Consider the following 27108-nt stretch of genomic DNA (forward strand, 5'->3'; position numbering starts at 1 on the left):
GTCATAAAAATTTACGATTATTGCTTTCACATTTTTCATGCTTGTCAATATTAAAAAAGTTATTTTTCACATGAATTTGACTCATTGGATGGATACGCACATATCGCGATCCCAGTTCGACGTACTAAGGATGTCTCCCAAAATTTTATTGAAATCCGCTGATGGAATCCACCATGAAAAAAACCTCGCGAATTGCAGTGGAAAATCACATTTAATCGGTCGCCAACAGCGTATACCACTCATAGCTCCGCACGGTGCCAGGACACGGACATGGACACAAATCCGTAGGACGATGGGCATCGACGATGGCATTCCCATTGTTGTAGTGTTGGAGGATTCGGGACAATTGTCAGGCAATAAATCGATGTGTGTAGGGCTGTAAATTTTTGGCGGATGGCCGATGAAAAAGTGCATATTATGCAATTCGACAATACGCCAAACATGTCGACCTACGCACGACCACCCCGCTTTTGGCATCCACCCCTTCACCAGAGAACCAAAGCCCCCGCCCCTCTAGATGCCATGGCAGTGCAGCGGAAACGGAAGCGCACACACAAGTTCTCTCCTCTCTTCTTCATCTTCGCCTGCAACGGCGCTTTGCATATCAATGAAAATGCATAAATTTTTATTCGCCCTCAATTTCACTGGCGTTTTTTCCTTCTGCGCGGTGCCCGTTCGGTTGCACTCGTTGCATCCTTGCCCATCGTCCGTTGCCCAATCCTGTCGTCCATCAAGGGGCATAAATCAGTTTGAAGGTAGCGGCCGGGCGCAACGAAAAAAGATTTACCAACACGTAACGTAGCGTGGCTCCGGAAGTTTCGGAATAAAATGGACCCATCCTCGGCAGATCAGATCTTTGGGCATCCTCTTTGATGAAACGTAGTCCGTGCACCAGCCAAACACACTGAAAATACCAAAAAATGCATCAATTCGTGCAATTCGAGCTGGATCACTATCGATCGTAATCATACTATCATCGTAATCGTACGCAACATCCAAATGGTTTTCAAAGACATTATTCATTATACACTAAACAGCCAGACAGTTAGCATAAATGTATTTTTCTAAAAAACGGAAGACGAGACTGCGTGTTTTCTGCTTGCATTTAAGGGAACCAATTCGAGTCTTTTCAAATACGAAACAAGAAAACACAGAATGCTATGGTCGAGTTTTTTATGTGGTCGAAAACGCTTTAGATTCTTGAAAAGTATATCGTATAGTGATTAGTTAGTTTTCTAAACTACTCCATCTATATAAATAAAAATAAATATCGTTTAGTGTGTGAGGGGACGGACGGACATAGCTATATCGATTCGTCCGTTGATAGGACGAATTTAATTTAATTTAATTTTAATTTTTATTTAATTTAATTGCTTTTGTATCCGTCTTCAAGTTTGCCAACAACAATTTTTCAAATATATGGTTGTGTGATGGAGGGTTTTCACTTGGCAAAAGACGCAGCCCTTTGCTAAAAACGCAATCCCAATCCTCTTCTCATCGGATCTCAGTTTGGTACACGCCTGTTTGCCTTTTGCGTCTGGCAAAATCAACACGGTAGGCGGAAGATGTTCTTCTTCTGCAGCTGAGTTCTAGAAATCTTACACAGCTGGCAAATATTTACATAAGTCGGGCCAACGCCGGCGAAGGCTTTTTAATTGTTTCTAATTTTTAATGTTGACATGGCGGTGTTGAAGCCACACAAGACATCTGTCCCAGGAAGCCGTTTCTAGTTTACCGACATGCAACGCTAACGTCTATTGACACACCCACATGTGTACACTTTGTATTAGTTTGCCGGAATCTTTTCTTGTTGTAGACTTTTGGTTCTATTAACGGTTCGAATTTCTAAATGAAGATCAACACTAATTACCTAGAATTTTAGTAGTAGCGATTCAGATTATTTTACTTAAAATAATTTATTTCGGCGAATGTTTCAGAAACTCTATGTGTAAAACATATAGTCATAGATATTAGTACATATGCAAGTCGGATTATTTACATATGTATATTGCTGGTAGAGTTGAATGGTGAACTAAATTCGATATAAAGGAGAGCGTGTTCAATCCTGTATGTAAATATATTTTTGATCAGGATGACCAGCCGAGTCGGCCTGGCCATGTCCTTCTGTCTGTCCGTATGACGTTGAGATATCGGAAACTATAAAAGCTAAAAAGTTGAGCTTTCTACAATATATATATATATATATCAATTTTATTATTTATTTATTTTTTTCCCAATTTATTTGATAGGCCAAAGAACAATTTAAATTGCTTATTTTATTAAATATATTTTTTAAGCTCTCTCGCTAGCTGAGAAGTGTGTTCAGCACTTTGTATGTACCATAGCTAATGTTCCAAAACGGTCTAAAATTAGGCATTCATATTTGTAAAGCTTCTGCCTTAAAGTAATTACCAAAAACATATATTTTATTTGAACGTGACCGGGTTTTGCGATAATTACCGTTGTTCGTCGCAACTCGATAGCCAGACAAGATCTCAAATTTGATTTACCGTTAAGCTCTGTTGCCCAAAACCGAAATCACCAGTATCATTTCGGTCGGCGAGTCGGTAGCTTTGGAAATAAGTAAACCATGAATACCTCCCGCATTCTGAGGACAACAAATGTCGTGCTTTTACTTATGGGTTATCAAAGGCATTGGTTTGAAAAAAAGTCGCATCGATTCCGATTGTCCCTGCCCAGTGTAGTTTACATATTTGTCCTCGGAGTTGTTTATACCGCGTGCTTCTCCCAGCATTTCGATGAGTCGTCATCTACACTAAAAGTTTTGGAAGATATATCACCCTTCCTATTTGGATTAATCAGGGTGCAGCTTGCCTTGGGAGCGAAAGCGTTCGCTTATGCCATATATTCTTCGGTGAAATCTGTGGGCGCAATTAACTCCCTGTTGAAGGCTCTGCCATCTAGGAATTCCCAATTCACACAAGACGAAGCCTCGGCCTACCTCCTACTGACTTCAACCTTTGGTATACTCTTCTGTTTCGCGGCCTACATAGCATATGAAATGAAGTTCGAGCTACCCCCTCTGCCAGATGCTATGCTTGGGATGGCTCTGCTCTTGCCGCATTTCATTTTAGCCGGGTCAGTAAGATTGTACACAGTTCTCTCGTGGTTGAGTAGAGGACAGCTAAAAGAGCTTAAGAAAAATGCCGGAGAGGAGTTAAGGGCTAATTTGACGAAGGACCCGGGCAATATTGCCTCCGCCTTATTTACGGTTTCCACGGAAAGCTTGGAAAATTTAAAGACAAAGCTGGAGATTCTGGAAGCCAATTTTTGCATTTTCGCCCAGTCGTTAAAACATTCTATGCTGCTTCTTTTTGCAATGCACGCAAACTGCCTTTTGGGAGGATTTTATACGCTTACGTACTACTGGAATACCTGGTACGTTCTGTTCGAGGATCGCAAGAGAAGAATCTTCTATGCGGCAAATGCCTCCATATATGCCTCTATAGCCAGTGATTACATCTGTCTGATGGTTGTTTTGTTTATGATGGAGAACGAGGTAAAATAGAGATAACATTCATATACATTTTTTTGTTTAGATATTGAAAACTAATCGAATGAATCTCTCAGCGGCGAAACTTTATTGAGGCTATAGATTTATTGCTGGCCCAGAGGAAATTGTTTTCAAAAAACTTGCGACCTATCGCAAAAGATTTGAGAGGCGTTCTTAAAAAAAAATGTTTTAAGTTTGGTGGACCCTGTCGGCCAAATATTATTTACGTCAGTTTGGTTAGTTTTTGCGATTTGATCGAGAATAGCTTTCATAGGCGGTACTTACAGATGGTATGCCTTCAAATCATAATAATAACATTGATTGTGACTGTTCATTATCTGGAAGACGAAATTTCGTTGCTAAAGGAAGAGTTCAGAAGCACCGACGACAATTAAAAAGATATTGCTTATATTACACGTAATGGTCGGTCTGTAGGTATGTATATCAAGCCGTTAATAAAGTGGTCTATATAAATATATATATTTATATTTTTGTCTTCGTTTTGCCGCCGTCCCACTTCGGTAAGTTCATACTAATTACCATCATATGCGAACTTAATCCATAAATTCATTTGCTTGCCAGATTGAAACAGGATGGACCAACAAATCACTATTAAGTTGCTAATAAAATGGTTCAAACAGAAATTTGTGCGACTTCGCTAGAGATGAGCAAACTCCGGGAAAGTACAGCTTTCTGTATAAATTGACCGCTGATAAGTCGGAGACGGAATCGAGTTTTATTATGCATATTATCGAGTAGTATTGATTTGAATGGATTTCTGAACATTGGAACTTAAATATTATGCACCTAAAATAATTCCTGTAAATACGATACAGGACAGTACAACCGCTTTGCGTACAGTTTCTTTTCTTTCCACACGAGCAAAATCATATATTGTGAGATAACATCTCGCAGAATGCCGCAAATAAACATAATTCGTGTGTGAAAATCTACATAATATTTACTGTGATGCCAACAACCATCCAACCATACGACGACCCACTCCCGCCCAGGCTGGTGCACCAACCAGTTCATGCATACAGGTCTATAGAGATGCTGATGAGCAGATAAATTCATTAGGCAAACCAGTGTAATTGTTCCTCTACGGCAACGACGATGCTGGGTCGAAAAGAAAGTGTGGCGAGAGGGTGTGGCGGACATTTGGCTCAGCTGGCAGGGCAGACGGCGTAGGAAGAGCAGACGACCGCAGATCTTAAGTTTTACCCCGGAGGCTGGAGCTGGGAGTCACGTAGCCGGAGTTTCCTGGCGAAGCGTTACTAAATACAAATTAAACATATCCATAAATAATGTTTAATAATATTAACATGGATATTAGCAGAAGTTACATACATACACTCCCACTTGGGTGCTGCAGATGCTTTCTCCTGTTGCACTCAGTTGTAAATGTTGGCGCTGCAACACCCTAGACCCCAAATGCATTCCATTAGGCATGGTGTTCGTGGTTTATGGACATGTCGCCTGTGCCAACTGGATGTTTGCATGCTCAGAAATTGCATACGTACAGGGGTGATTCCACAGCTTACTTATTGCTAATTCCTATTACTTATTTTTAGCATACATCCCATTCTAAAATAATACACCCCGAATATGTGCAACATGATTTGTTAGCGACTTCTTCGAAAACATAAGCACTCATTTATCCATCGTTTAACATTTTGAATGATAATTTGGTTTTATTAGACAACTTAAATAACGATTCGAAATTTAAAAGATTACTCTTTAAATGCTTTCATTCGATGCTTCTTCTTCTTCGCTATTTGCTGCTCTACGCGCAACAGTTGCATTAGCAAACGTTTCTGGCGATCCTGCTTCTTTTTGATACTGTAAGAGCTCTCCAATATGCTGTGAGGTTTCTTCGGTGCATTGGGTAACACATTTGGCGGATTTCTTAATGGAGTTTTCGTCGACAGCTTTGAAAAAGTTTGTTTTTGATTCCTGAATTTTGGAGAGTGTGGTCGTTTTGCGGTAAATTTAGCAACTGCATCAGATGAGAACTTTTCTTCGTTTCGTTTCATGTTTTTTATCGGTATTCCCAATGAAGATGAGCTATTTTTTTCACCCCGTGCATCAGATTCGGAGAAAGATGAAACATCATCTGTGCTTTCTGTGGTGGATTCATAGCTAGAAGACTCAGAGGAGTCGCTAGAACTGAAAGTGCTGTCGCTAAGTCGTTGTCGTTTTCGTTCGAGCCGTACAATTATGCTGGAAGGTCTTCGTATATTGCTTAATGAAATTTGAGGTTGTGGATTTTTGCTGGCAGAGTATCTAGGCAGTCTTGGAGAACGATCTCGTTTCTCTAAGCACGTCAAGAAGGACGATCTATTGGCCTGAACAGTAGATCGCAGATTCCGAGAATATCTAGCGGGCGGAGGGGTACGGATAGGCCGATTCCCTGCCAATGAGTTATGATATTGCTTCTGCTCTGTTAATAGTTCACTGAAGGTCGGCGTTTGAAGAAGTGGAGCACGCTTGTCCACCTCTGGCTCATTCTGTGTGTAGTAGGGATCGTTATCCATGTTGTTCATGCCGAACGATATATCTAGGCTCTCAGGCATCCTCGACATTGTCTCGATCACTGCCATTGGGTAGGTATCCCTAGCTGGTAAGACGCATGTTGACCACACTATGTGAAAAGAAAAATAAATTGGTTAAAAATAAGTTTCTTTGTAACTTGTATTAAAACAGATCAAAATCAGCTTTTACTTGTGGGGTTGGATATAACTCCCTTTGCGCGTTGTAAACTGCCAATTTATAATATCCACTGAAAGGGATATTACGAAATATCCTTCTATTACCTCGGCATATTGATATTTTCGGTTTTAAAAAGTCTTATGATATGTTTAATGTTAATTATATAATGAATTTGAGATTTACCTGTATTAATACATATTTTCTCTAACTAAACTTAACTAAAACTAAAAAAAATTGCACAAGTTTTGATGAGCACTTTTAAAGTGTAACTTACCTGGCGGAAAAGTCACTGTAGGCACTGGCAGACATTTTTTTTCAAACATTACATATTTTCCCAGTTTGTTCAAATTTGGATGGCGAAACCGACAATTTTGGCCCCAAATGCAGGAGTTGCGGATGTGATAGCGACAAAAGGGCATTCTGTTATCCTCTTTTTTAATAGTATTACTTGAGACTTCATTATCTTCTCCGAAAAGTTCGCCATCTTCCAAATCAACAGATTCAACCTGATCATGCTGCGGTGTGGAAAAAGTGTCTTCAAATAGCTCACAAGACTCTAACCTACTTACTTTCTTATCCACCGATATATTTCTCTTTTTAAAAATAGTATTATCAAACTGGCAAAGTGACGTTTTCTTAATCAAGTTATGCGGGACATCCAAACCTTCGCAGGACACTTCACCATCCTCCAGATCTGATGTCTTGTAAGCACATCGAACCTTCTGCGCTTCGGAGGTGTCATCTTCGGATAATTCACCAGGTTCCAATATATTCTTTTTATGCTGTTGACAGATAAAGTGATCGCTTCCCTTCTCGGATTCTTTTACATATAAGCCCTTGTCCACAGGTTGAACTCGATTTTGCTGCGCTTTCAGTGTTACTCCAATATTATTTTTTTTGTGATTTCCGTCTATTAAGTTGTTCACCTCAAGGTCCGAAAAATGATCTTTAGCATTGTCCTCATAAGCAGTTATCGTGAATTTCGCAGGTCTGTTTTGGGGATTCTTATTTTTTTTTGGGCTATCCATACTGTCAATTTCGCACTCATCTGATAAAAATGTTGGAATATCCTGGGGGTCTTTCATTGTGGAGCAAAATATGTCATTGGAATCACCGTCGTCGTCTAGGCCTGTAGCACTACTTTCAAATCTATAATTTTCTTTCCTTAATAAATCTTGTGATTGCGAACTAGACGTTCGCGCAGAAGACATAGTGGAATCTTTTAGGGAATTTAAGTTTTAGAATTAGAGCTAAAAAGGTTACTTATTACACCTCTTACCGAAATCCGTTAAGCCATGAAGAGTATAATCGAATGGTTTGTAAACAAAACTGGATTGGCTGGAAGATGTTTGCGGGACTGCTTTTCGAACACTGAAATACATCGAGTTATTAACTACTGGTACTGTTTATAAGGGCGGAATGAACAGACCTTAAGCTTTTTGATAAAGTTCTGCTGGTTGCATCACCTGAAATTAATGTGTGTAGTATTTGAGAAGGCTATTAATTGATTTTTTTAATATATCCGCACCAAAACAAAGGGATCTTGCTTTTTCATTGGCCGCACAGCATTGCATCCAGTGTTTTGTAATGTCTTGCGAAGCCTCTGATGGCTCAGTTATCCCAAGATTCACGGACGAAGCAGCTGCGGCTAAGGGTTGCACCCAATGTTTAAAAATTACAAATCTTACAAAAGTCATTCCAAATACAACTACGTTACCCATGGTGTGATGTCCATTGCGCCTTGAATATCTAAATGCTTTTTCATCTTCCTTTTGTGCATTTTCCAGGTTTGTCAGTGGGATCACTTTGTCTTCATTTTCTTCAGAACGTGACATTTTATTTGCAGAACTTGAAAACCATGTATAAGAATGGCTTAATCTTCCTTCCGAGAAATCTTCTCACCTTCAAGAGCTGTTCTAATTAGCTCTGCCAAGCAATTTAGCAATAAGTTATTCAAATTATCTTGTGCCTAAATATGACGTGCAGAACGTAGCCACCTTATGAAGCTTGACAGCACCGTTAGAGTTGCCATGCAACTATGATTTGTTAGCGAAGAAACTATCGGCGTTACTGAGAGTGCCGATATTTCTAAGAAAATATATCTGTCAGGTCTGAAAAGCCCATTTTGTGTTGTGTAATATTTATACTTTAGCAAATGATATGTTGATTCCATTGCCATACGTTTAAATTGTGAGTTCTTCACTGTTTAATTATTCCAACGTTCGTTCTATACTGACTTAAAATTTCGACAAAATAATATATCAATTCGCTAAAATACTTTACTATAGAACTAATAATATTCAAATTCTTATAATGTCATTACGGTTTTAATCGTTCTTTATAAGTAATATGGGCTTATTCACGCTCTATTTTCATAGAAACTATATCTCAAAAGTTTGATGTATTTTTATTTCTGAGCATGTGCTAATAATAACAATGGTAAATAGGAAGGTATAAAGTGAAAAAGAAAATTATAATTTTAGTAGGTATATGCATATAAGTAAGTGTTAGATTCGTATTTGGTTTTTGTGAGTGTATCCCTTTCAATTTATCTACTTCATATACAAATATTTTCTTCAATTTAAACGTATTATGTTTTTATTAACCACATTCACAAATAAAATGATATGAAACATAAATTTGTTTTAAAGAAAGGTTTTTTTTTTAAGTTGTAGTTCTGATTCTATTAAATTGATTTATTTTTAAATTTCCATCTTCTTATTTTTATTCTTTTGTTTTAACTTTACATCAGGACTTTACTTTCTTTAATTTCACTTTACATATATAATTTCTTTCCGATTTCAGATCAGAACTTATATTAAAATAATATATACAAAAATGTATGTGACGACTTTTAATTAAGACTGGCTCAGAACGACCTGATCTCGGCAAACTTTCGACGATGGGAAAAATTCACAGATCGCGGTGGAACATTTCTTTAAGCCCTAAGTGGCGTGATGCTAATTTATGTTGTTGCTGTGTTGATATCAATTGCGGCGTTCATTAATTTGTCGATAGCCACCAATCAAATCGTCAAGAATACCCTTTTGAACTGTGATAGTCTGGTATGAGCTGGGTGCCTAGACTAGAAGATATGCCTAATTTTAGGACTTTAGGATTTTAGGAATTTGTCATTTTTTGTCTTTTTATGTGCACTCAAAATGAGCTAAAAATGGTTTGAACGTAGCTTCCACTATGGTGTTCTCAAATATGAAAATGTAACCCGTAGAGGTGACAAATAATTATTTCACAATAAAACAAGAAAAATAAGTAATCGCTCGAAAAATGTTGAAAGGCCGTACCCGTGAGCTTTGAAAAACGTTATTGGAGGTAAGGGATAAGTCCGATAAATTATAGCTGAGCTATACTATATATTTGATATCGGATAACTTACCCCTGGGCTTACAAAGTAGAAAGCCTAATCCAAAATCAAAACCCATGCATACTTTTAGGGTTAATATCATATTGAATTAAGATTTAGATTTGGGCAAAATCTTTCGATTTTGTTTATAGGTGCTCTGGTTTTCGCAAAATTTTTGCTATCGGAGTGATCCGTTTGTTTCTGCTGAAACAACTGACTTATTTTGTTTGCCAAAATCAAAGAACGTGAATATATTTTGTACTTGCACTTGCTTGTTTGAAGCCACGAGAAGGCAGAAATTACTGTTTGTATTCATGAGTAAACAGCTGTTTTCCAGACAATCGAGCGGGCACAATTACTTTCTTACCATTTAAGGAATTGCATTACTTACAAACAACACTTGAGCACCTCCTTAAAATTAATTAATGAATTCCTTTGTATTTGGTAAGTATTTTTACCTGCCTGTTTTGTTTCGCGAACATTGTGGCAACCTTCGCGATAGCTTTGCCAAGTCGATCATTTTTGCGAACATTTTGTTTGTCAAATTTGAGGTGGTGCCAGAAATAAAATAATATTATAAAATAACTAAATACTAGAATGATCTTGTGGTGATGTGGAATGAAAATCAATAGATCACTGAGTAAACTATTTTTTACCTTAGTTAATAATATCTGATTTAATATAAAAAGAGGCATTTAATTTTCATTTTGGCCAGATAAAAGTGGCCGTTTTACACATTGAAAAAATTGTACGAATTCAACCGGAGCACCGATTTAGCGATTTCAAATCGAAATCGTAAAATTCTTACGAATTCGATTACGGATTATACATGGTGGTGGTGATTTTAACGTATTTAAGGATATTCAACATGTTTTGAGGTGTGGGATTTGAAAGGACCTCTACTGAGTTGTTATTGTTAAAAATGATGCTTCTATGGTTAATAAGATGGTGTGTGTTATTTGTGTGTGTGTCGAGTGTGAGCCGTGTGATTATACCCGATTCTCGTAGCGTAGAAGGGTATACTACATTCCTTGAAAAGTGTCTAAGGAAGCGTTTCCGACTATTTAAAGTATATATATTCTTGATCAGGATGAATAGCCGAGTCTAACGCCTTAAAGCCGTCAAACCGGTCATGCCCACACTTTTGAACAATTTTTAAATTCGTTCCCATTGAATTCCCCAATATCGATCGATATCCCAAACAAACGATGAAGTTTCGCGTTCGCATTCTCACTAGTTGAGTAACAAGTATCTAAAGTAAGCCTTAATTTGCACTTTAAGCACGCCAAAAACTTTAAAACGTTGTCTCTAGATTACATCACGGACTGTTCCCTTTTGGGAATAACCGCTTGAAGCAACAGCATTAATTTTCACCAAATTACCTGACTGTATTACTACAATGGGTGGGTGACCCTTCGCACCCTGCCAATAGCCCCGCGAAACTAACAGAAACATATTAAGGTTAATCGAGAGTACAAGCAAAAGTCGGCAAGAGGCGAGACGCAGACAAGTCGAGAAACAAATGCTGCAATCAATGAATACAGCGCAAAAAACGCAATGCGGCAAAGAAGTTACCTGACGGAAGGCAAGTGAAGGGGCTGTCCCAGAGGACTTGTAAATATCAACATGGCAAACAGGTAAAAAGTTTTCCTCTTGTTCTTTGGCATTTGTTTATTTGTCCGGGTCGAGACCGAGCCATAATCGTTTTTCATTTCGGCCTTGTAGGAGGTGCACCTTAGATATTACTCCCATCTTCGCCAAAGGCACTGAACCAAATTTTCACAGAACATAATTATATAAAATATATGTTTCGGTAATAACAATCTGGTACAATCTGGCGGTTGTAATAGTCATGTTGAATTTACACCCGTTTCTCGTAGATAAAAGGGTTTACTCGATTCGCTGAAAGGTATGTAACATGTAGAGGGAAGCAATTCCGGCTATATAAGTATATATATTCTCATAGCCGAGTCGATCTGGCCTGTGCGTCCGTCTGTTTTTTTTTTTTTTTTGCCAAGCCTATTCTTCTTATTATTCTTCAATATTATTCGATATGCCAGAATAATTATGAAATTTCGCGTCCTCACTTCCATTAGATGAGTAACGGGAATCTGATAGTCGGGGAAGTCGACTATAGCATTCTCTTTTATTAATTTATATTATTAGACTTGCCAATCCATATGGATTTGGATTTGAACTCTTTTGGTTGAATACAAGGACCACGAGGAACTCTCTAGTTCTTATACATGTTACTCGCAGAGTAAGATATTCGTTGAAGGAAGTGTTTTCAACCCTGAAAATATTATATATTCATTATCAGGATCAGTAGTCTCGGAAACTATAAAAGCTAGAAAGCTGAAATTAGGCATCCGATTCCAAAGAGAAAGCTGTCACGTCCACAACATTGCACGTTTTTTTTGTTGTATTTTCCTTTTTTTCTGGCCATTTTTTATTGCAACGCCAAAAAAAAAATCCTAGCACTCCCACTAGCCAAGTATATATTATTGGTATATGAGATACCAAGTATCTAATAGCCGAGAAAATCGACTTTAGTTAAATATGTATATGATTAGGACGATACAATTTTTCTACTGTTTTGGATTTTAAGCCCCTTTTTTCTAAGTGCGCCCTTTTAAACAAGGACGCAATTTAGTTTTGAGCGTAATTTCTTTTAATAGCGTTAGTCGTCAGATAAAATTTAGCCGGAGTAGAGTAGCAAGCCCCAGCCAGATGTCGCGCGCTGACATTGGCATTGTACTCTTCGGGAGCTCCACCTCAGGTCAAAGGAAAGTCCCTGTTTTGGCGGATGTCGCAAGTAAATTGCTTGGTTGGGGTCATGTCCAGGGGCCAAGGTTGGCGTCTTTTCGGCTTGTTTTATTGGAGGTAAGGGCGTATTGGTGGGGAAAGGTTTCCAACTGCCGCTTAGGTTGACGTTTCCTGGGCCATGACGATTTCATTTGCATTTTATGATAATTGAACTTTATAAATATGTCACGACAGCATCTTAGGGGTGCCAGAGCCAACACAACACACAGCGAAAGAAAACATAATGTTTCCTTTCAGAGAGTGGTCCCTTTACATTCTGGGTGCCATGGGCTTTAAGATTATATTGAAGTGCCACCATTAATTTTAAATACTTATGGCCGTGTGGGTTGCTCTATAAACTAATAAGCGACTGCAATTAAAGTATGTAAAAAAATAACGTTAAGGGACGGGTTTTATCAGAAATATCTTAAATGCGCTCCACAAAAATATCTAAAATTATAACATCCCACCTGGGATCTCAGGGTTAATACCTGAATGCCGAAATGACAGACAGTGATACAAGACTTGTTTATAAATATTAATATACAGTTTCTTAGTCTGTTTTCCGCATGATAAGTTGTGGAAATCCCTTTTCATATTATTCAACCTATCTTAGAAACCGTATAGTACCTGATAGGAAAAATCGGTTGTTTGATAATCTTCCTCATCTGTAAACTGCGGGTTATCGACTAGTATTTGGAAAATCAGATCAATTGCCATGTGCAGCTCGGTTGTAGGTCCATTATATCACTAGCCTTGTAAAACTTACTTTATTTGAGACAATGAGCTTTAAACATGTGCATTTGAATCTGTACATTTTGTTTTATTCATTACCCACCTTGGTTAAAAATCATGTTAGTGCTCTGAACTTTAATAAATATAAATAAAGACTTTCCATTCACGTTTTGGTTATGGTTAATAAAACAGTGATATGTCGTATTAAAATTTGATATAAGGAAATCAATGCCCCTTTTTACAATTTCTACGATTAGCCGAGTATCCATTTTATGACAAGCTGCATAATTAGCATAATACACCAAATTTTAAAGTATCAAACAATGTCTGGTTTGGCAACTGCCACTGAAAAATTATGGAGAGCCAAATCCTTAATAAACTGCTAAAAGTTGATGCTGAAGTCAGGGTGATCGAAATTCCAATTTGGCTTCCGGATCCAACCAAAGCAACTTCATAGAGTGATCAGCTTCACATTAGAGGCGATGGAAAGGAAAGAGGAAGAGGTCGTCGTTTTCTGGGACATCCAGCAAGCATTTGATGGAGTGTGGCACCGCGGGCTCCTGCACCAAGAAACAAACTGCCCTTGAAAAGCAATGTTATGATATATAAGAGCATATTGGCTTCTGCCCTTATTTATGATATCCAAGAGATATCCAGGTAGTGGTGCCAAAGCCCAACTGAACAAATTACGAATACTACAGTCGAAAACCATGCGTAAAATCACCGCATATATTGGATATAACCGGATATAACAATCTTAAGGTCACATAAAAGGAGGCAAAATCCAGAAGGTGACCAAAAACACCGAGAGAGACTGGACTTACACCCCAACAGCATAGCAAGGCGACTGGGCGAATTTCAGATACACGGACAAGACTTAAGACTTAAACGTCACCACCCTCAAGATCTGCCAGATCGGTATTTGACTAATCTTGTATGAACAAAGGTCCCATTGATGTTATTCAATATAAATATCTATAAATGTTTATGTAAATAGCTGTAAATAATTGTATAAGAACAATTTCTCATCAGATTAAGATGACAGTAGTAGTACGCTTTTCCTATAAATATACATTTCCATCTGAAGTTTAAAAGCTTTGCACCTACAAAACGCCCAAAACGGCCACGCCCACTTTTAAACAAATTTAAAATTTTTCTCAAATGAAAAGATGAAATTTTGCGTTCGCATTATTAATAGCTCAGTAACGGGTATCTGTAGTCGACTATAGAACACTCTCTTGTTTAATTTTGATAGTCTTTGATCCTACCTTCAGCATCATTTTAGTGACCTGACCAACCAATAATGGAATTTTTTGTGAATCTTTCAAAAGAAGCCATTCGCCGCGCCGAATAAATATAAGCTTTTTATTTTCCAGAAAAGGAATTACAATCTGTAAACGTATTAGCTATCTAGTTCTTTTATACACTAAATCCAATGGACTTCGTCTATCATACATATAAATGAGGAAAAACTACGTAGAATGGTTCGATGAATTTGATCTTTTTAAAGCCCAGTGCTCACGCTATTAGAAAGCAACGCTCTGCACACGACAGAGGGCCACTTGGTATATAAGCTGTATATCTACAGTTTTGTTATTAAAACCTAATATCTAAGCAAACACTAAGTTAAGTATACATTTCATGAAGTCTTCAGAAAATGCCATGTGTATTTAAGACGTCAAATAAACTGAAATGATTTAACCTTTATCTTTCGTATCTTCCCTGCGCGAACGCCCAATTTCCGTAAGGACTTCTTACCCCTCCGCAAACAGCGAACAAACTGAGATTCCTGCTAATAACTCACCTAGTCAGCATCCTTCCTTATTCACCCTTTCAAAGCTTAGCGTAAAAATGAACATTTAACGCCTCATTAGAATCGGGACAACAAGCTATCCTAACAGCAACCGCCGACGTATCCATCTCTGGGGCGGCTCTACTCGAGTCAGCAACAAGACGCCGGCAATGAGTTAACTCCGGCATAAACAGAATATATGGCCGCAAAATCCCAGAAGCGCCTAGCAGGGAATGAATATTAATGAGACGTCGTCAGTCTTTCGTCAAATTAAAACACAGCTCCAACGGGCCAGAACGGTGAGCTGGGACGGGTGAGCTTGGAGGTGGGGAGTAGTCCTGACAGGAGAGGACACATCTTCTCGGGTGTTGTGCGCGCACATCCTGCGGTAACTTTCCTAATTGTTGTCAGCACAACGCGAATAAATCAGCAGCCGTGAAGCTGGGCCACTACAACTAGCTGATGGCCTGGTGGAATTTCGGCACTTTGTTTTCCCCTAGTTGAGTCGAGTATTTCGCACAGGGGTGGTTGGATGAGGAGGAGGGGGAACAGCACTTAACCCTTTTGGGCAATGTGACTCTGCCAGTCACCGCCATCGTCACACGTCAGCGCACTATCATCGGCTTGTTTACACGCATAATTATGTGTGCCGGATTCCGGGAATTGCTTCAGGCTTCCGGCTTGCCCACTCCATTTGGACTCCTTGCCCGAATTATCCTTGCGGCTTTTGGGGGCTACCACGCCAGACTTAATGCAACGTGACAGATTTCTCACTTGAACTTAAGATGACGGAAAATGTCACAATTTGATGCTGATAATATGCTAATGGGGCTTTGTTTGTTTGATTTATATTCCCCTCCTCATGGCTGCAAAGAGAAGGTGTTGACGCCAATGGGGGCAACTGGAGGTCAGATAAATTGCTATTTAATATGAAAGTGCTTTTTCAACTTATATGCAAACATCGATTTCGATGAGTTGATAGTAGGTATTTAAAGTTAGTATTTTAGGTAAGCTGTTTTGTTCCATAATATGTTAACACTTGCTAATAATTTGGCGGGCTTAGAACGATTATATTTTTGCGGCTGACTTGCGACGGTTAAGAAATTTGCAATCAAAACAATAAAATAAGAGAGAATGCTAAGTCGAGTTCCTTGACTATCAGATACCCTCTACTCAGCTAGTGTCAATGCGAAGGCGAAATTTTTATAATTTTTCTGGGATATGTATAGATATTGGGGAATAAAATAAGAAAAAAAAATAACAACAAATAGAGGCCGCTGTGTGCTATGAAGTAATGAATGAACAGCGTAATGAAGTTTTTTTTATTAATATTTATTAAGTGAAGAATCCGTACATCATAATATTGTATCTTAACATCACAGTGTGGAGAAGTATTCTTATCAATTACCAAACACTATAAAATAAAATAAGTGGAGTAGGAACATAAATGAAGAGTTTTTACTGCTGCCCAATTGTCTTGGCGAAGCCTTGCCGTTTAAGTCTTCTTAGAGGTCGAGCGGGGATGAGACGTCTTGCAAGAAGACTGCTATGGCTCAGTAATCTGTCACTATATCGACTTGTATGTCTCCCAATTTGTGACTCAACTGTGTGAATATTGAGGTCTTTATGGAGTGTAGAGTTACGTACATACCAGGGGCAGTTGGTTATTTGTCGTAATGCGCGATTTTGCATCACCTGAATACGATTATAATTCGATTTGGCTGCAATTCCCCAAATCTGGATCCCGTATAACCATATCGGTAAGATACAGTGCGCATACACAGCTCTTTTGCACCTCATCGAAAGAGTGCTCCTTCTATTCATGAGCCATCTCAGCTGTTGTGATCTGTGGCCACATTTTTTTACTGTGTTTTTTAGATGCGGCCCAAAGGTGAGCCGTTTATCCAGGGTGATACCTAGATATGTTGCTTGCAGGGGCTGATTCAGGGTAACTCCTTCTAGCCGAATTGGAGGGGAAGTATGCAACCACCTGGAGGATATAAAATTAAACGGGAAATCTTAGCAATTTGGTAGGAAAAATATAGTGACGATAGTGAAGACAGCCAATTTATGTACACAAAGTAAGGAAAATCTAGTTTTCTGACCAAAAACAATCATCAATCGAGATGTAACGCAAAAACTCAAGCCCGTGAAAGTGTAATAGGCATAAGGAAGCGTTTCCGACTATATAAAGTATATATATTCGTGATCGGGATCAATAGTCGAGTCGATCTGACCATGCCCGTCTGTCCGTATGAGATTCAGCATGCAGATTGTAGAGACAAAGCCGCTTTGATAAAGGTGTTGATATTTTTTCGGAATTTTATCCGTCTTGTAAATTTCTCTCGATTTGCAAAAAAAAATTGCCACGCCCACTCTAACGCCCTTAAACCGCCCAAAACTGCTAAGCGCACAAGTGTGTGGACGCAGAAGATAGAAAGTTAGAGTATGGTACGAAGAGTCTCAACTAGATTACATTTGAAAGTTATTTATAATTATAAAAGAGAGTTGAGATGAGACATGCGAGCTTCCTGATCTGCATGGCCACTTTTGAAAATGTTCAAACAATTTCTTAAATTGAAAATTGATTATATGCCAGAAAACTTTGGCGTTCGTTCTACCTGAGTAACTGGTATCTGATAGTAGGCGAACTCGACTATAGCGTTCTCTCTTGTTTTAATTAAGAAATGGCCGTCTGTCGTAATGAACTTCGAATTTTCGGTAACTTCAAAGGCTATCCGGTTGGCGCCGACCCACGTCCGCGGAAACACCCCCAAGCTGAGCAAATCTTCTGAAAAAGGTTTTGTTGTTTTGGATATTATTATTTCTTATACATAACAATTTCACTCGATATGCCAAGCATATTTTCGCCCCATCTTAACGCAGACCAACTGCTCAAAACTGACACTCTCTATTTTTACTATAACAATTGGGAGTTTGTTTGTATTTTAATAGTTATTATCGGCTTTATCTCAGTCAAAGCGGAAGTACACAATCGCAGCCTCGGTCTTGCCTACGATAATTTCCTCACTATTATCGGAATAAACCGGATAAGGGCACAGGTGACAGCGAACACAAATATATTGGCACGGACCTCATCTTTGGAGCGCTCCTCGATTCTAATCGGCTCAATGGAGAGTGCGCGAAACATCTTGGCTGCAAATGTAGGCTGAGCTTCAGTTGATATCTATCACCGTTTTACATACTTACATAGATAGAGTAACTAATTTAGAAGTTTTTGTCTTTCGCACTAATGTGTTGTGGTTAACCTGTCCAAGCGATTTAGATATGGAACAAAGGCTGGATCAAGTCAGACTATTGAAACAATCTCTGATAGATTATTCAATGACAGTACGATTGTTTTGGCAAAAAATTTAAGTTGTTTAGTTTATAGTACACACTATTCACTTACGCCCACAAGCCGCCGGCGAGTGGAGCTAAAACCCATAAGCCATACCCGGACTATGAAACGCGAACACATTTTTTGCAACGCCCGCCAGCCGCTGAAAGCTGTCAAAGAACTTTCTAAGAAATTTTCAAATCTACCCGGAGTCTGAAACGACAAACGACGATTTCCCACAGAAATCTGACGATATATAGTGCAGGTTCTCCATAAAGATTTCTTTAACTTTTGCGGACAAGCCTGCGAAGCGCTTGCAGCCATTTGACCTAGGGATCCCCGCAGATGTTAAAGAAACACTAAGGTTCTTTAATGCTCTTTACTTGGATGCATTATCGTTGTCATTGACAGCAGAATTGGCAAGGCTTGCTTAAAAAGAGATCCTGTTCCTTGTTCCTTGATCTTATATCAATGGAAGAACCGTGGAGGGTCACAACGACTGGTAAGCCTACTATTACCTTCTATAAAACATTCGAGGGCATATGTCTAAGTAGAGTTATTGCAGTAAAAAGCGAGCCGGATGCCATTCCCGATGGCCAGTTTTGTTTTAGGCACAATCATGGGACCCCGTTCAGGAGCTTTCGTCCGTGAGTGGCATGATGGTCTACTTTATAAGTAACTGCTTATCCCATAATAGCTGAAAATTGGCCACAGCAGTGTTCCTTTTAAGGGAACACCATTCCACAATCCCCACAGGCGCAGTACTTGGGTCTGATCCTGGACAAGCGGCTCACCTGGAACAGCTCACAATGAAAATCGCAGCTTAATGTCGGGCTATGCTTAGTGAGCTCAACTGGCTGCTGTAGCCAACTAGCAAGCTTACTCTGGGCGATCTGTAGACAAGAAGGACTTCTTTGTTTCTAAACTCCTAAATTTATAAATATTAAGTTGGAGTGCAAAGTAAGTGATGGATTAAGAATTCGATGTACAAATAGTTTGTGTTTGTATTGTTACAAAAAATATCTGCGTATTTCGCTTAAATTTAACATTTAAGAACAAGTACACATTTTTGTAAGAACAATAGACCAACAATAATCATATATAAATACTCTTTTTGTTTCTGAAACCTTCTTTTGTCTCCCCCACCACAAAGCATCAAAGCGGTTTATTGGTTGCAATGCCGATGGAATCGCTGGACTGGGCCTAAGTCAAATACCGTGTTGTGCGCCCATTAGTCCGAGCAGATTCCGGTGCACATTATTTCTGGCCACGGCACGTGTCTGAACCGCAAACAGATGAATTTTTGCAGTGCCGAGTCTCGTGCGATGAGGACAACGAAATATGAGCAGGCGGCAGGCACTAAGGGCAGTTTGCGTATTCCAAGTCTCGGTCCAGGAACTGAAACGGGAGCAGGACCCGTAGCTGGAGCTGGAGCCGGAGCCGGAGCCGGAGGAGCACTGCAATTCGTCCTCGGGGTCTTTTTGGTGTTAATAATAAATAAACGGACCGGCCTTGCAGCAGGAGTCCTGCCCGTGTTTTGGACACACTGTAGCGGATTTTAATGGACGAATGCGAGTGCAGCGGCGGAGTGGAGCTAAAACCCATGAGCCATAGCCGGAGCACACCTTTTCCCAGGTGCATGTGTGACACCCGAACCCTTCCTACGTTCCTGCCTTGAAATACAGCATTTGCTCGTCCATCTTTTGATTTAGCACCGACATAAAAATGATTTATCAGTGACATTAAAATAATGCATACTGTGGCGCATTTTATGTGCGAATGGATTTTCGCGCCTTTTTGTTCTCGCACTGCGCATGGTGCGGGGCAAAGTGGTGGGGTGGAGTCGCTGCAGTCGCATTTACCCCTTCCAAAAGTTCCCGCCCGACCAGAAGCATCCCGCGGCGAAAGAGGCGAGGCAAGGGTAAATCATATATGAGGCATACGGGCTTCCCGAACAACCGTCCGTCCGTCCTCCGGTCCACATCAGACCTTGTGTGCCGCCGTCACCCGAATGTTTTACGGCCGGGGTGTTTGTGACCAGTCTCCTCCAGCTGCATCAGCCGGGTTTGTGACTGGGAGGGGCTGCATGCACCTATCCGGAACTAGAGCGTCCTCTGGCTGCTGTGGCATCGTGAATGTAAACCTTTGTGCGAATATTGCGCACTCGTTCTGGCTGCCACGCGGCGTGCGATGTGTGCGAGCTGCACTCAGAGAAAGTCTTGTGCCCAATGACCCGAACAAATTAAAGAACTTAGAGGTGTTCTAAGAGTCAAACAGATCTTTAAGATTGCTAAGTGAGTCATTATAGCGACAGATCACTTTGAACAAACATTCCCATAGTCGAAGAGCGATACTTACTCGACTTAACGTGCATTTCGCTGCTGTTTGGAATGTTCCATAACTTGCACCCAGATGGGTGACAACTGCGAGAGCGTCGAACGGGAATATCCTGATGTTGGCTACTCGTAGCAGGCTATCAACTGGAACGTGGCTAGGATGCCCTGCTACCGAAATGGACGACGGCATATGGAACTCATTAGAGAGGTCCAGTGTGTGCGAGCTTAATGAGGACGACACAGGAGCGAGAAGAAGGCGCAGGCGCTGGACTGGGGTGCGGGATGCAGGGGCGCTAGAGATGGGACAGATGGGACAGATGGGACAAGGGACATGGACATGGACATGGATATGGATGTGGACATGGGCAAGCACATCTGCAGACGCCGCTGATTGCCCGGTCCAATCTCAGTGGTCGCACGATTCCCATGCCGTGGCCAGTTGGCAGCGTCAGCATAATTTCCTGATGCTAAATGCCAAACGCAGGACAAGCAGGACGAACCAGAGCGGGCCAGCCGAGCACTTAAGCCCATCCGCCATCGACTGACCGACTGCCAGCGAACGAGTTTGCAAAATGCGATTGGACTTCTGTAGCGGGTTTGGTTCGGGCTAAGGCAGCCCGAATGGGAACAGCCCAGAGGGTAAAGGGTGGGCAGGATGTAAGCATGGCAGGATGGCAGGATGGCAGGATGGCTGGGCAGAGTGATATGCTGCTGCAGTTGTAGTGGTGGCTCTGTGTCATTGTCTCGTGTGGGGACGGCAGCGGAGCGAGGGGCACCAGGGGAGGAGCATCAGGAGCAGGACCAGCATCAGCAGCAGGGTAATTTAGAGAAGCATACATACACACCGCCACACCTGTTTTGGGTAATTTATCTCGAAGAATTATTATTTCAAATATTTTGAGGGGATGGGGTGCACTGAAAGAAAGTGGATCACAAATATCATGTTTGATTCTTAGCCAGCTATTGAGGCTATTTGTGTAGAACACATTCAATTCAAGTTCGATTAAAATATGCCTTAAAAAGCAAAGCATGTCCTAAAACGGAGGGGAACGGAAGATAACTACCGCAACATGTATTTTTCATTTTCAACACTCGGTATCTGAAAGTCGAGGCACTTGGCTATAGTCTAATTTTTGTTTAAATTTAAACGCCATAGAGGGCTGAACAGTTGTTCAGTGCAAAAGGAGCAGACGGAGATGGAAGCGGTGGGCGACGCACCGAAATAAAAGGATTTTAAAATGGTCATTTGATATGAATTATGCGCGGTGGTGCAATTACAGAGTTCGTCCCTCTGCCGTGCTCACTGCGGCATGAACCCATCCTCATAGTCATCCTCAGCTGGGGAATTTCTCTCTCCCGGACAGTGATGCCTTTGTCTGACTGTGATGCGGTTACCTCGTCGTTTAGAGGAGGTGTTTCCGGCTGCTGTTCGGCTTGCTTACGACTGCCCGCGCGGGTGGACCTCTTTTGGCGCCCGCGACTTGGACTTCATCGTTAAATAATTAAATCAGCTGCTAGACTAATATATTTCTCTTAATTGCGAGTTACTCATGGCTGCCGCGTACCCAAACTGTCCGGGCCATTTGGAGCCCATTTTCTGATTTATGTTGCACATAAATAGCAGCGCTCCAATAGCTAATATAGGTGATGGGCTACATATGCAGAGTGTTTGGGATTTTCGGGCGAAATAAACGGCCCAATGGGGCTGGGATTCGGAAGTGATTTGAAGCCACTTCTACTTTACTTAAATCATACAGATATATGTACCTACAATTGCCAATAAGATTGACGAATGAATACGGAAATATTCGAGTTTTTTGAATGAAACAACACTTTATTGTGTACATTAGCAATTTCAGTAAGAACCAAAGCTAAATGGGAACAACAATTCTAAGAAAGTAATCGTTTCGTTGAGACTTTGTATCAAATCCATCACATATTTATTACCATTATCAATTATTTTGCTTAAAATTGATAAAAAGAACCTTAAAAATCAGTTAAGAAACGATTTTCATAAGTTCATATCCGAAGGACCCTTCGATCATTGTCTGTTCTCATTTTATTGATTGATTATTGGATTGATGTGCATGCAAGAATGTTTCTCTTACGGATTAGCAATTTCTGACTGAAATCAAATACCTTCTATGTTTCTGACCATAAGCTGTTCTTATTTCTTATACCAAATATTTGTACCCCTTACTCCTAGAGTAAAATGGTATACTAGATTAGTTAATTATGTAAAGTATGTATGTATGTAAATAGATCTGGTCATATCCTTCAGTCCGTTCGTCTGCCTGTTTGAATACCTCGATCTCAGGAACTGGAATAGCTACAAAATTGAGATTAAACATGAAAAACAAATGCTACTCCCACAAACCAACCAAAACTGCCAAGCTCACACCATGGAACAATTAATATAATTTTTTTATTTTAGTTTTTTTTTTTGACCAATTTTTATTGATAAGCTAAAAAATGTTTTAATTTCTCGTTCGCTCTTCCATTAGCTAAGTAGCGGGTATCCGATAGTCGGGGAACTCGACTATAATGTCCTTCCTTGTTTTAAATGTATACACACGGGTAAGGAGCTTTTATTTTGTTGACAATTTATCGATAATCCAAAGAAGGTAGAAACATCTAAACAGGTATCTAATAGTCGAAAGAGTCGACTATATATCCTAAAATAACGAAGAGCTCGTACATTTGTCCAAGAAATAAAGCATTACAATCAAAATATTTTATTTATTTTCATAAATTTCCGACGAACTTAATATTAGTATTATAAAAAAAGTTCTGATTTTCCTTGAACAAATTTATTATCACACTTCATTAATAAAAATGTAACCTATTGAATATAATTAAAATTGAAATTTAAACTAAACCACACCTTTCCAAGACTTTTATACTCGTTACTCGTAGAGTAAAGGGGTATACTAGATTCGTTAAAAAGTGTGTAACAGGCAGAAGGAAGCGTTTCCGACTATATAAAGTGTATATGTACTTGAAAAGGATCAACAGCCGCCAAGTCGATCTGGCCATGTCCGTTTGTCCGTATGAGATTCAAGTAACTATAAAAGCTATAAGGTTGATATTAGGCGTACAGATTCTAGAGACATAGACGCAGCGCGGGTATCTGATAGTCGGGGAACTCGACCATGGAGTAATCAATGGGAAATCAACAAAAATATTAAAAATAATTGCTGCGACACCAGGAACACTTTCCTGTCCCGAAGCCCCTCTCAGTCACCAAAGGTTACAACAAAGAGAAAAAATGGAAAAAATAAATGTAAAATTAATCGGCAATAAATTTAGCAGCGTGTCGAAAACGGCACACACATCCGGCGAAGGGGGCGACGAGGGGGAGAGTCGAACATGGCAGAAATTCGGCCACGCCAAGAACTCATAGTTCAATGTCCTGAGCAGGCGACGCCTTCCATCGGCAAAAGAACGCCGGGACTGGCACCTTTCATGGCCAGCGCATTTATAATAAATTGAATAGCAATAACTCAACCTCAATCAAAAATCATAATTCATGGAACTCGACAGCCCTGAACGAGGGCGACTCCAACCCCAAGTTCGATATGCAGCTAGGAGCACTGCGATCTTCCTTCTGTTTTCCCTTAGCATGGGAGTATTATGAAACTAAGAGGTGTGTGCTATTAAAAGTCCCCTTTTTCAGGAAATATTTCTTGGACACACTAAGGCAATGCCAGTCGAATCGAAGGCAGTTCAAAAAAAAAAGTTGCATCGCAATCCATTGGCGACGCAGCGCCAAATTATAGATTTACGGTGTGACATGAGGCACAAATGTGTGAGTCGGGCCGATTGTTTAAGTGCTTCAGAGACGTGGATTTATAGACAAAGACATAAATACAAGACGCACTGCGTCTGGCGGCGGGAAGCGAATCGGCTGGCCCAAGACCGAGGCAACAACGTTAAAAGTGCACCACCGCCCTCGGCAAAGGCGGAACACGCCCAAAGCTCATAAATATCCTGCCAGTTAACCGAGAGTGTGCTTGCGGGGATCCTTGGGGAAGCGAGAACGCATTTTAGGTGAAAATAATCACCGCTTCACATGAAATCATTCGGGCCAGAGAGAATGCAAGGGCTCCAGGAACCAGACGGAAAGGGAAGAGCCAGGAAAATAAATTCATAGTCCTCCCAAATCAAGGACAAACAACTCAAAAGTGACAATTTTGCTGCGGTCTGGAAAATCGTTTAAATGATTTTAAGCCGTGATTTGTGGCAAGTACAGAACACAAGATTAACGAGTGCTTGCTTGTTGGTAACTATCCGAACAGTTCAATGTGTCCAAAGATTGTCTTGGAGATATTTATTAGTAGGAATTATAGCTATAAAGAAATGCAGATTTCAGTTCCAGTTTTGCGGATAACGTTCCATGAATTTTGTATTAACAGTCAAGTCATAACAAAAGACTATTTTGCTAGTGTCATTCAAAAAAATGGTGGAAGGGCGGGCAAATAAAAAGTTCATTCCGTGTTCCGTTATTTTCATAAATGCATGCACAAAAGTTTACTCATAGAATACTGTACCCCTTTTTCTGCAGAAATCTGCTAGATTCAGCAAAACAAAAATTATCGGATCATTAAGATTTTATGATTTCAAAGTTCCAAAGGTCCATTTGAAGCTATAATTAAAACATAACTAACTTTTACTACTGCTTATTTTTTAACTTTGAAGACTATCATGCCAAGCTTTGAAAACTTTAATGTAAATGTAATGTAATAAAATGTCAAAATAAAATTTTAGTCTGATGAAAAATGTACATTCGCATAGTTCAGGTATCAGATCATCCACGTAAGTACTTCAATGGGTATTTATATGTAAATTATACTTGGCATGGAAAAAAGGGGACAAGAAGGACATTCGCAAAAGGATGCGGATGCTCGTCGCCGGGAATATTTCTCTACTGTATACAAAATGCCAAGCAATGTAGTAAGCTTGCAACACCTTTGAGCATACAGTCAGTAATAGACCCAAAAAAATGGTCATTCAACAACACGGGATGCGGAAGTAATTTACAATTTGGTAGAAATAAAAATCAACCATTAAAGCACCTGGAATCGCAGGATCGGAATGTGGGTGGCCCCAACTCAAATGAACAAGATTTATATTCAAATAAAACTGCGCCGCATTAACGTTTTTATTTTTTTCCACCTCAATTTCATCTCAATTCTGGCGGCAAGTGCAAATGCGTAAGTAATCGATTGCGTGTTTACGTAGAGTGCAGCAAGAATTGCACCTCGACTCCAAGTAGAGGTACAATAATACCCTTTGTCATGGCCCACAACAGTCAAGGCTAAGTTACCGACGCTCAGGGGTTTGAAAAGTAGATATTAACTTTAAGTCCAGTTCTTTAAGTCCTTCGATCGATTCAAAAATTAAATTTTATGGTTCTTCAAAGACGTTTATTTTGCTGATAAGAATTTACCAAATATTTTTCAAACATTTCTAAGTTTACATTGCTTGTTGGGCAGGACAATTACAGCATAGAAACTCGGAAAAACTTATCTGATTTGAGTTCCCCGGCTATAAGATACCCGTTACTCAGCTAGTGGAATTGAGAAAGACGAAATTTCATAATTTTTCTGGGGTATCGATTGATATTGAGAACAAATTTAAAATTATTTAAATTTATTTATTTAATGTTTTTCGCATATTGATAGAAAATTGCAAGTCTAAGGAAAATATGAAAAGATATCAAGACCTTTTTCAAAATTGTTGCGTTGCAACTTGGATCAACGAACTATAGAATGTATGCTTAATCTCAAGATTGTAGCTTTTATAGTTCCTGAGATCGAGGCGTATTCGGACAGACGAACATGGCCAGATCGACCCGGCTATTGATCCTGATCAACAGTAAATACACCTTATATGGTCGGAAACCCTTTCTTCTGCCTGCAACATACTTTTCAAAGAATCTAGTATAGCCTTTTACTCTACGAGTAACGGGTATAATTTCTTAACGGCTGGGCTAAGCACCGATCTAACTTTCTAACCCTTAATTTTACATCCATAATATTTATCCCTATAGATTTATATATACGCATATGGCGCTTGTTCAAAAGTATCTTATTAGTACTGCCATAAAAATGATTACCGAGAATCGCTCTAGAACTCTTTTTTTGCCAATACAATCCAAAAAGGCACTAAAAAAGGAGACGTTGCCAACTTGCCCTTGATACCAGCAAAATTACACAAAAGGGTAAATATAATATACCTTTCTTGTCTATATCTCACAGCCCCCTCGATCGTTATCTGTTTTCATTGTATTGATTGACTATTGATAGCTGTGCATGACAAGAATGTTTCTTTAACGGATGTGCAAATTTTTCCCACTTATCTTAAATTTGTTGAGTCCCGTGTTGTAGGTTATACATTAAGTAAGCAAAAGTAGTGCTTTTTATTACACAATGCCCATGGCCCAAGAGAGTCAATCGCACATGTGTTCTTCGCAGAGTTCTTGTTCTTTGATTCGAGCCACTTTCTGTGTTA

General features: G+C 39.7%; 3 protein-coding genes and 1 long non-coding RNA gene across 11 annotated transcripts; 2 read left to right on the forward strand and 2 right to left on the reverse strand.

Moving 5' to 3' along the window:
* The first annotated feature begins 2289 nt into the window (after nucleotides 1-2289).
* Nucleotides 2290-4372, forward strand: LOC27207026. Of its 3 annotated transcripts, none has more exons than XM_016182786.3 (3): nucleotides 2290-3520; nucleotides 3592-3949; nucleotides 4107-4372. In XM_016182786.3, exons 1-2 carry the CDS (start codon nucleotides 2591-2593, stop codon nucleotides 3907-3909), a joined length of 1248 nt encoding a protein of 415 aa, XP_016025824.1. In that variant the 5' UTR covers nucleotides 2290-2590; the 3' UTR covers nucleotides 3910-3949; nucleotides 4107-4372. The 3 variants fall into 3 exon arrangements, with proteins under 3 accessions (XP_016025824.1, XP_044779267.1, XP_044779266.1); XM_044923332.1 differs by having other exon boundaries at nucleotides 3592-3750; nucleotides 3802-4372; XM_044923331.1 differs by having other exon boundaries at nucleotides 3592-4372.
* A 743-nt stretch (nucleotides 4373-5115) lies between these two features.
* On the reverse strand, nucleotides 5116-8298 carry LOC6733112. 3 transcript variants are annotated; one of them, XM_016177961.3, is made up of 8 exons: nucleotides 7944-8298; nucleotides 7755-7874; nucleotides 7656-7692; nucleotides 7506-7597; nucleotides 7153-7445; nucleotides 6796-7089; nucleotides 6501-6741; nucleotides 5116-6158 (listed from the first exon to the last, which is right to left on the reverse strand). In XM_016177961.3, exons 1-8 carry the CDS (start codon nucleotides 8059-8061, stop codon nucleotides 5248-5250), a joined length of 2106 nt encoding a protein of 701 aa, XP_016025827.1. In that variant the 5' UTR covers nucleotides 8062-8298; the 3' UTR covers nucleotides 5116-5247. The 3 variants fall into 3 exon arrangements, with proteins under 3 accessions (XP_016025827.1, XP_016025828.1, XP_016025826.1); XM_016177962.3 differs by having other exon boundaries at nucleotides 5118-6158; nucleotides 6796-7445; nucleotides 7944-8074; nucleotides 8129-8298; XM_016177960.3 differs by having other exon boundaries at nucleotides 5118-6158; nucleotides 6796-7445.
* A 9427-nt stretch (nucleotides 8299-17725) lies between these two features.
* Nucleotides 17726-18280, reverse strand: LOC27208954. 2 transcript variants are annotated; one of them, XM_016184489.3, is made up of 2 exons: nucleotides 18130-18280; nucleotides 17726-18075 (listed from the first exon to the last, which is right to left on the reverse strand). In XM_016184489.3, exon 2 carries the CDS (start codon nucleotides 18068-18070, stop codon nucleotides 17933-17935), a length of 138 nt encoding a protein of 45 aa, XP_016025830.1. In that variant the 5' UTR covers nucleotides 18071-18075; nucleotides 18130-18280; the 3' UTR covers nucleotides 17726-17932. The 2 variants fall into 2 exon arrangements, with proteins under 2 accessions (XP_016025830.1, XP_016025829.1); XM_016184488.3 differs by having other exon boundaries at nucleotides 17726-18088; nucleotides 18130-18261.
* Nucleotides 18281-18417: 137 nt separating this feature from the next.
* LOC27207175 lies at nucleotides 18418-20016 on the forward strand. 3 transcript variants are annotated; one of them, XR_001600312.3, is made up of 4 exons: nucleotides 18418-18761; nucleotides 18825-18906; nucleotides 18957-19219; nucleotides 19413-20016. It is a non-coding gene; the product is annotated as an uncharacterized LOC27207175 (long non-coding RNA). The 3 variants fall into 3 exon arrangements; XR_001600311.3 differs by having other exon boundaries at nucleotides 18977-19219; XR_006542079.1 differs by having other exon boundaries at nucleotides 18825-19219.
* Nucleotides 20017-27108: the final 7092 nt, after the last annotated feature.

Source organism: Drosophila simulans, chromosome 2L (assembly GCF_016746395.2).
Source record: "Drosophila simulans strain w501 chromosome 2L, Prin_Dsim_3.1, whole genome shotgun sequence".
Lineage (NCBI taxonomy): Eukaryota > Metazoa > Arthropoda > Insecta > Diptera > Drosophilidae > Drosophila > Drosophila simulans.

Coding starts and splice junctions, on each gene's coding strand:
- LOC27207026 (XM_044923331.1), top strand. CDS start 2,591: ATGAATACCTCCCGCATTCTGAGGACAACAAATGTCGTGCTTTTACTT. Junction 3,521..3,591: donor TGTTTATGATGGAGAACGAG/GTAAAATAGAGA, acceptor TGAATCTCTCAG/CGGCGAAACTTTATTGAGGC.
- LOC6733112 (XM_016177962.3), bottom strand. CDS start 8,061: ATGTCACGTTCTGAAGAAAATGAAGACAAAGTGATCCCACTGACAAAC. Junction 7,875..7,943: donor CAATGGACATCACACCATGG/GTAACGTAGTTG, acceptor TGCAACCCTTAG/CCGCAGCTGCTTCGTCCGTG. Junction 7,446..7,505: donor TCATGGCTTAACGGATTTCG/GTAAGAGGTGTA, acceptor ATTCCCTAAAAG/ATTCCACTATGTCTTCTGCG.
- LOC27208954 (XM_016184489.3), bottom strand. CDS start 18,070: ATGTTTCGCGCACTCTCCATTGAGCCGATTAGAATCGAGGAGCGCTCC.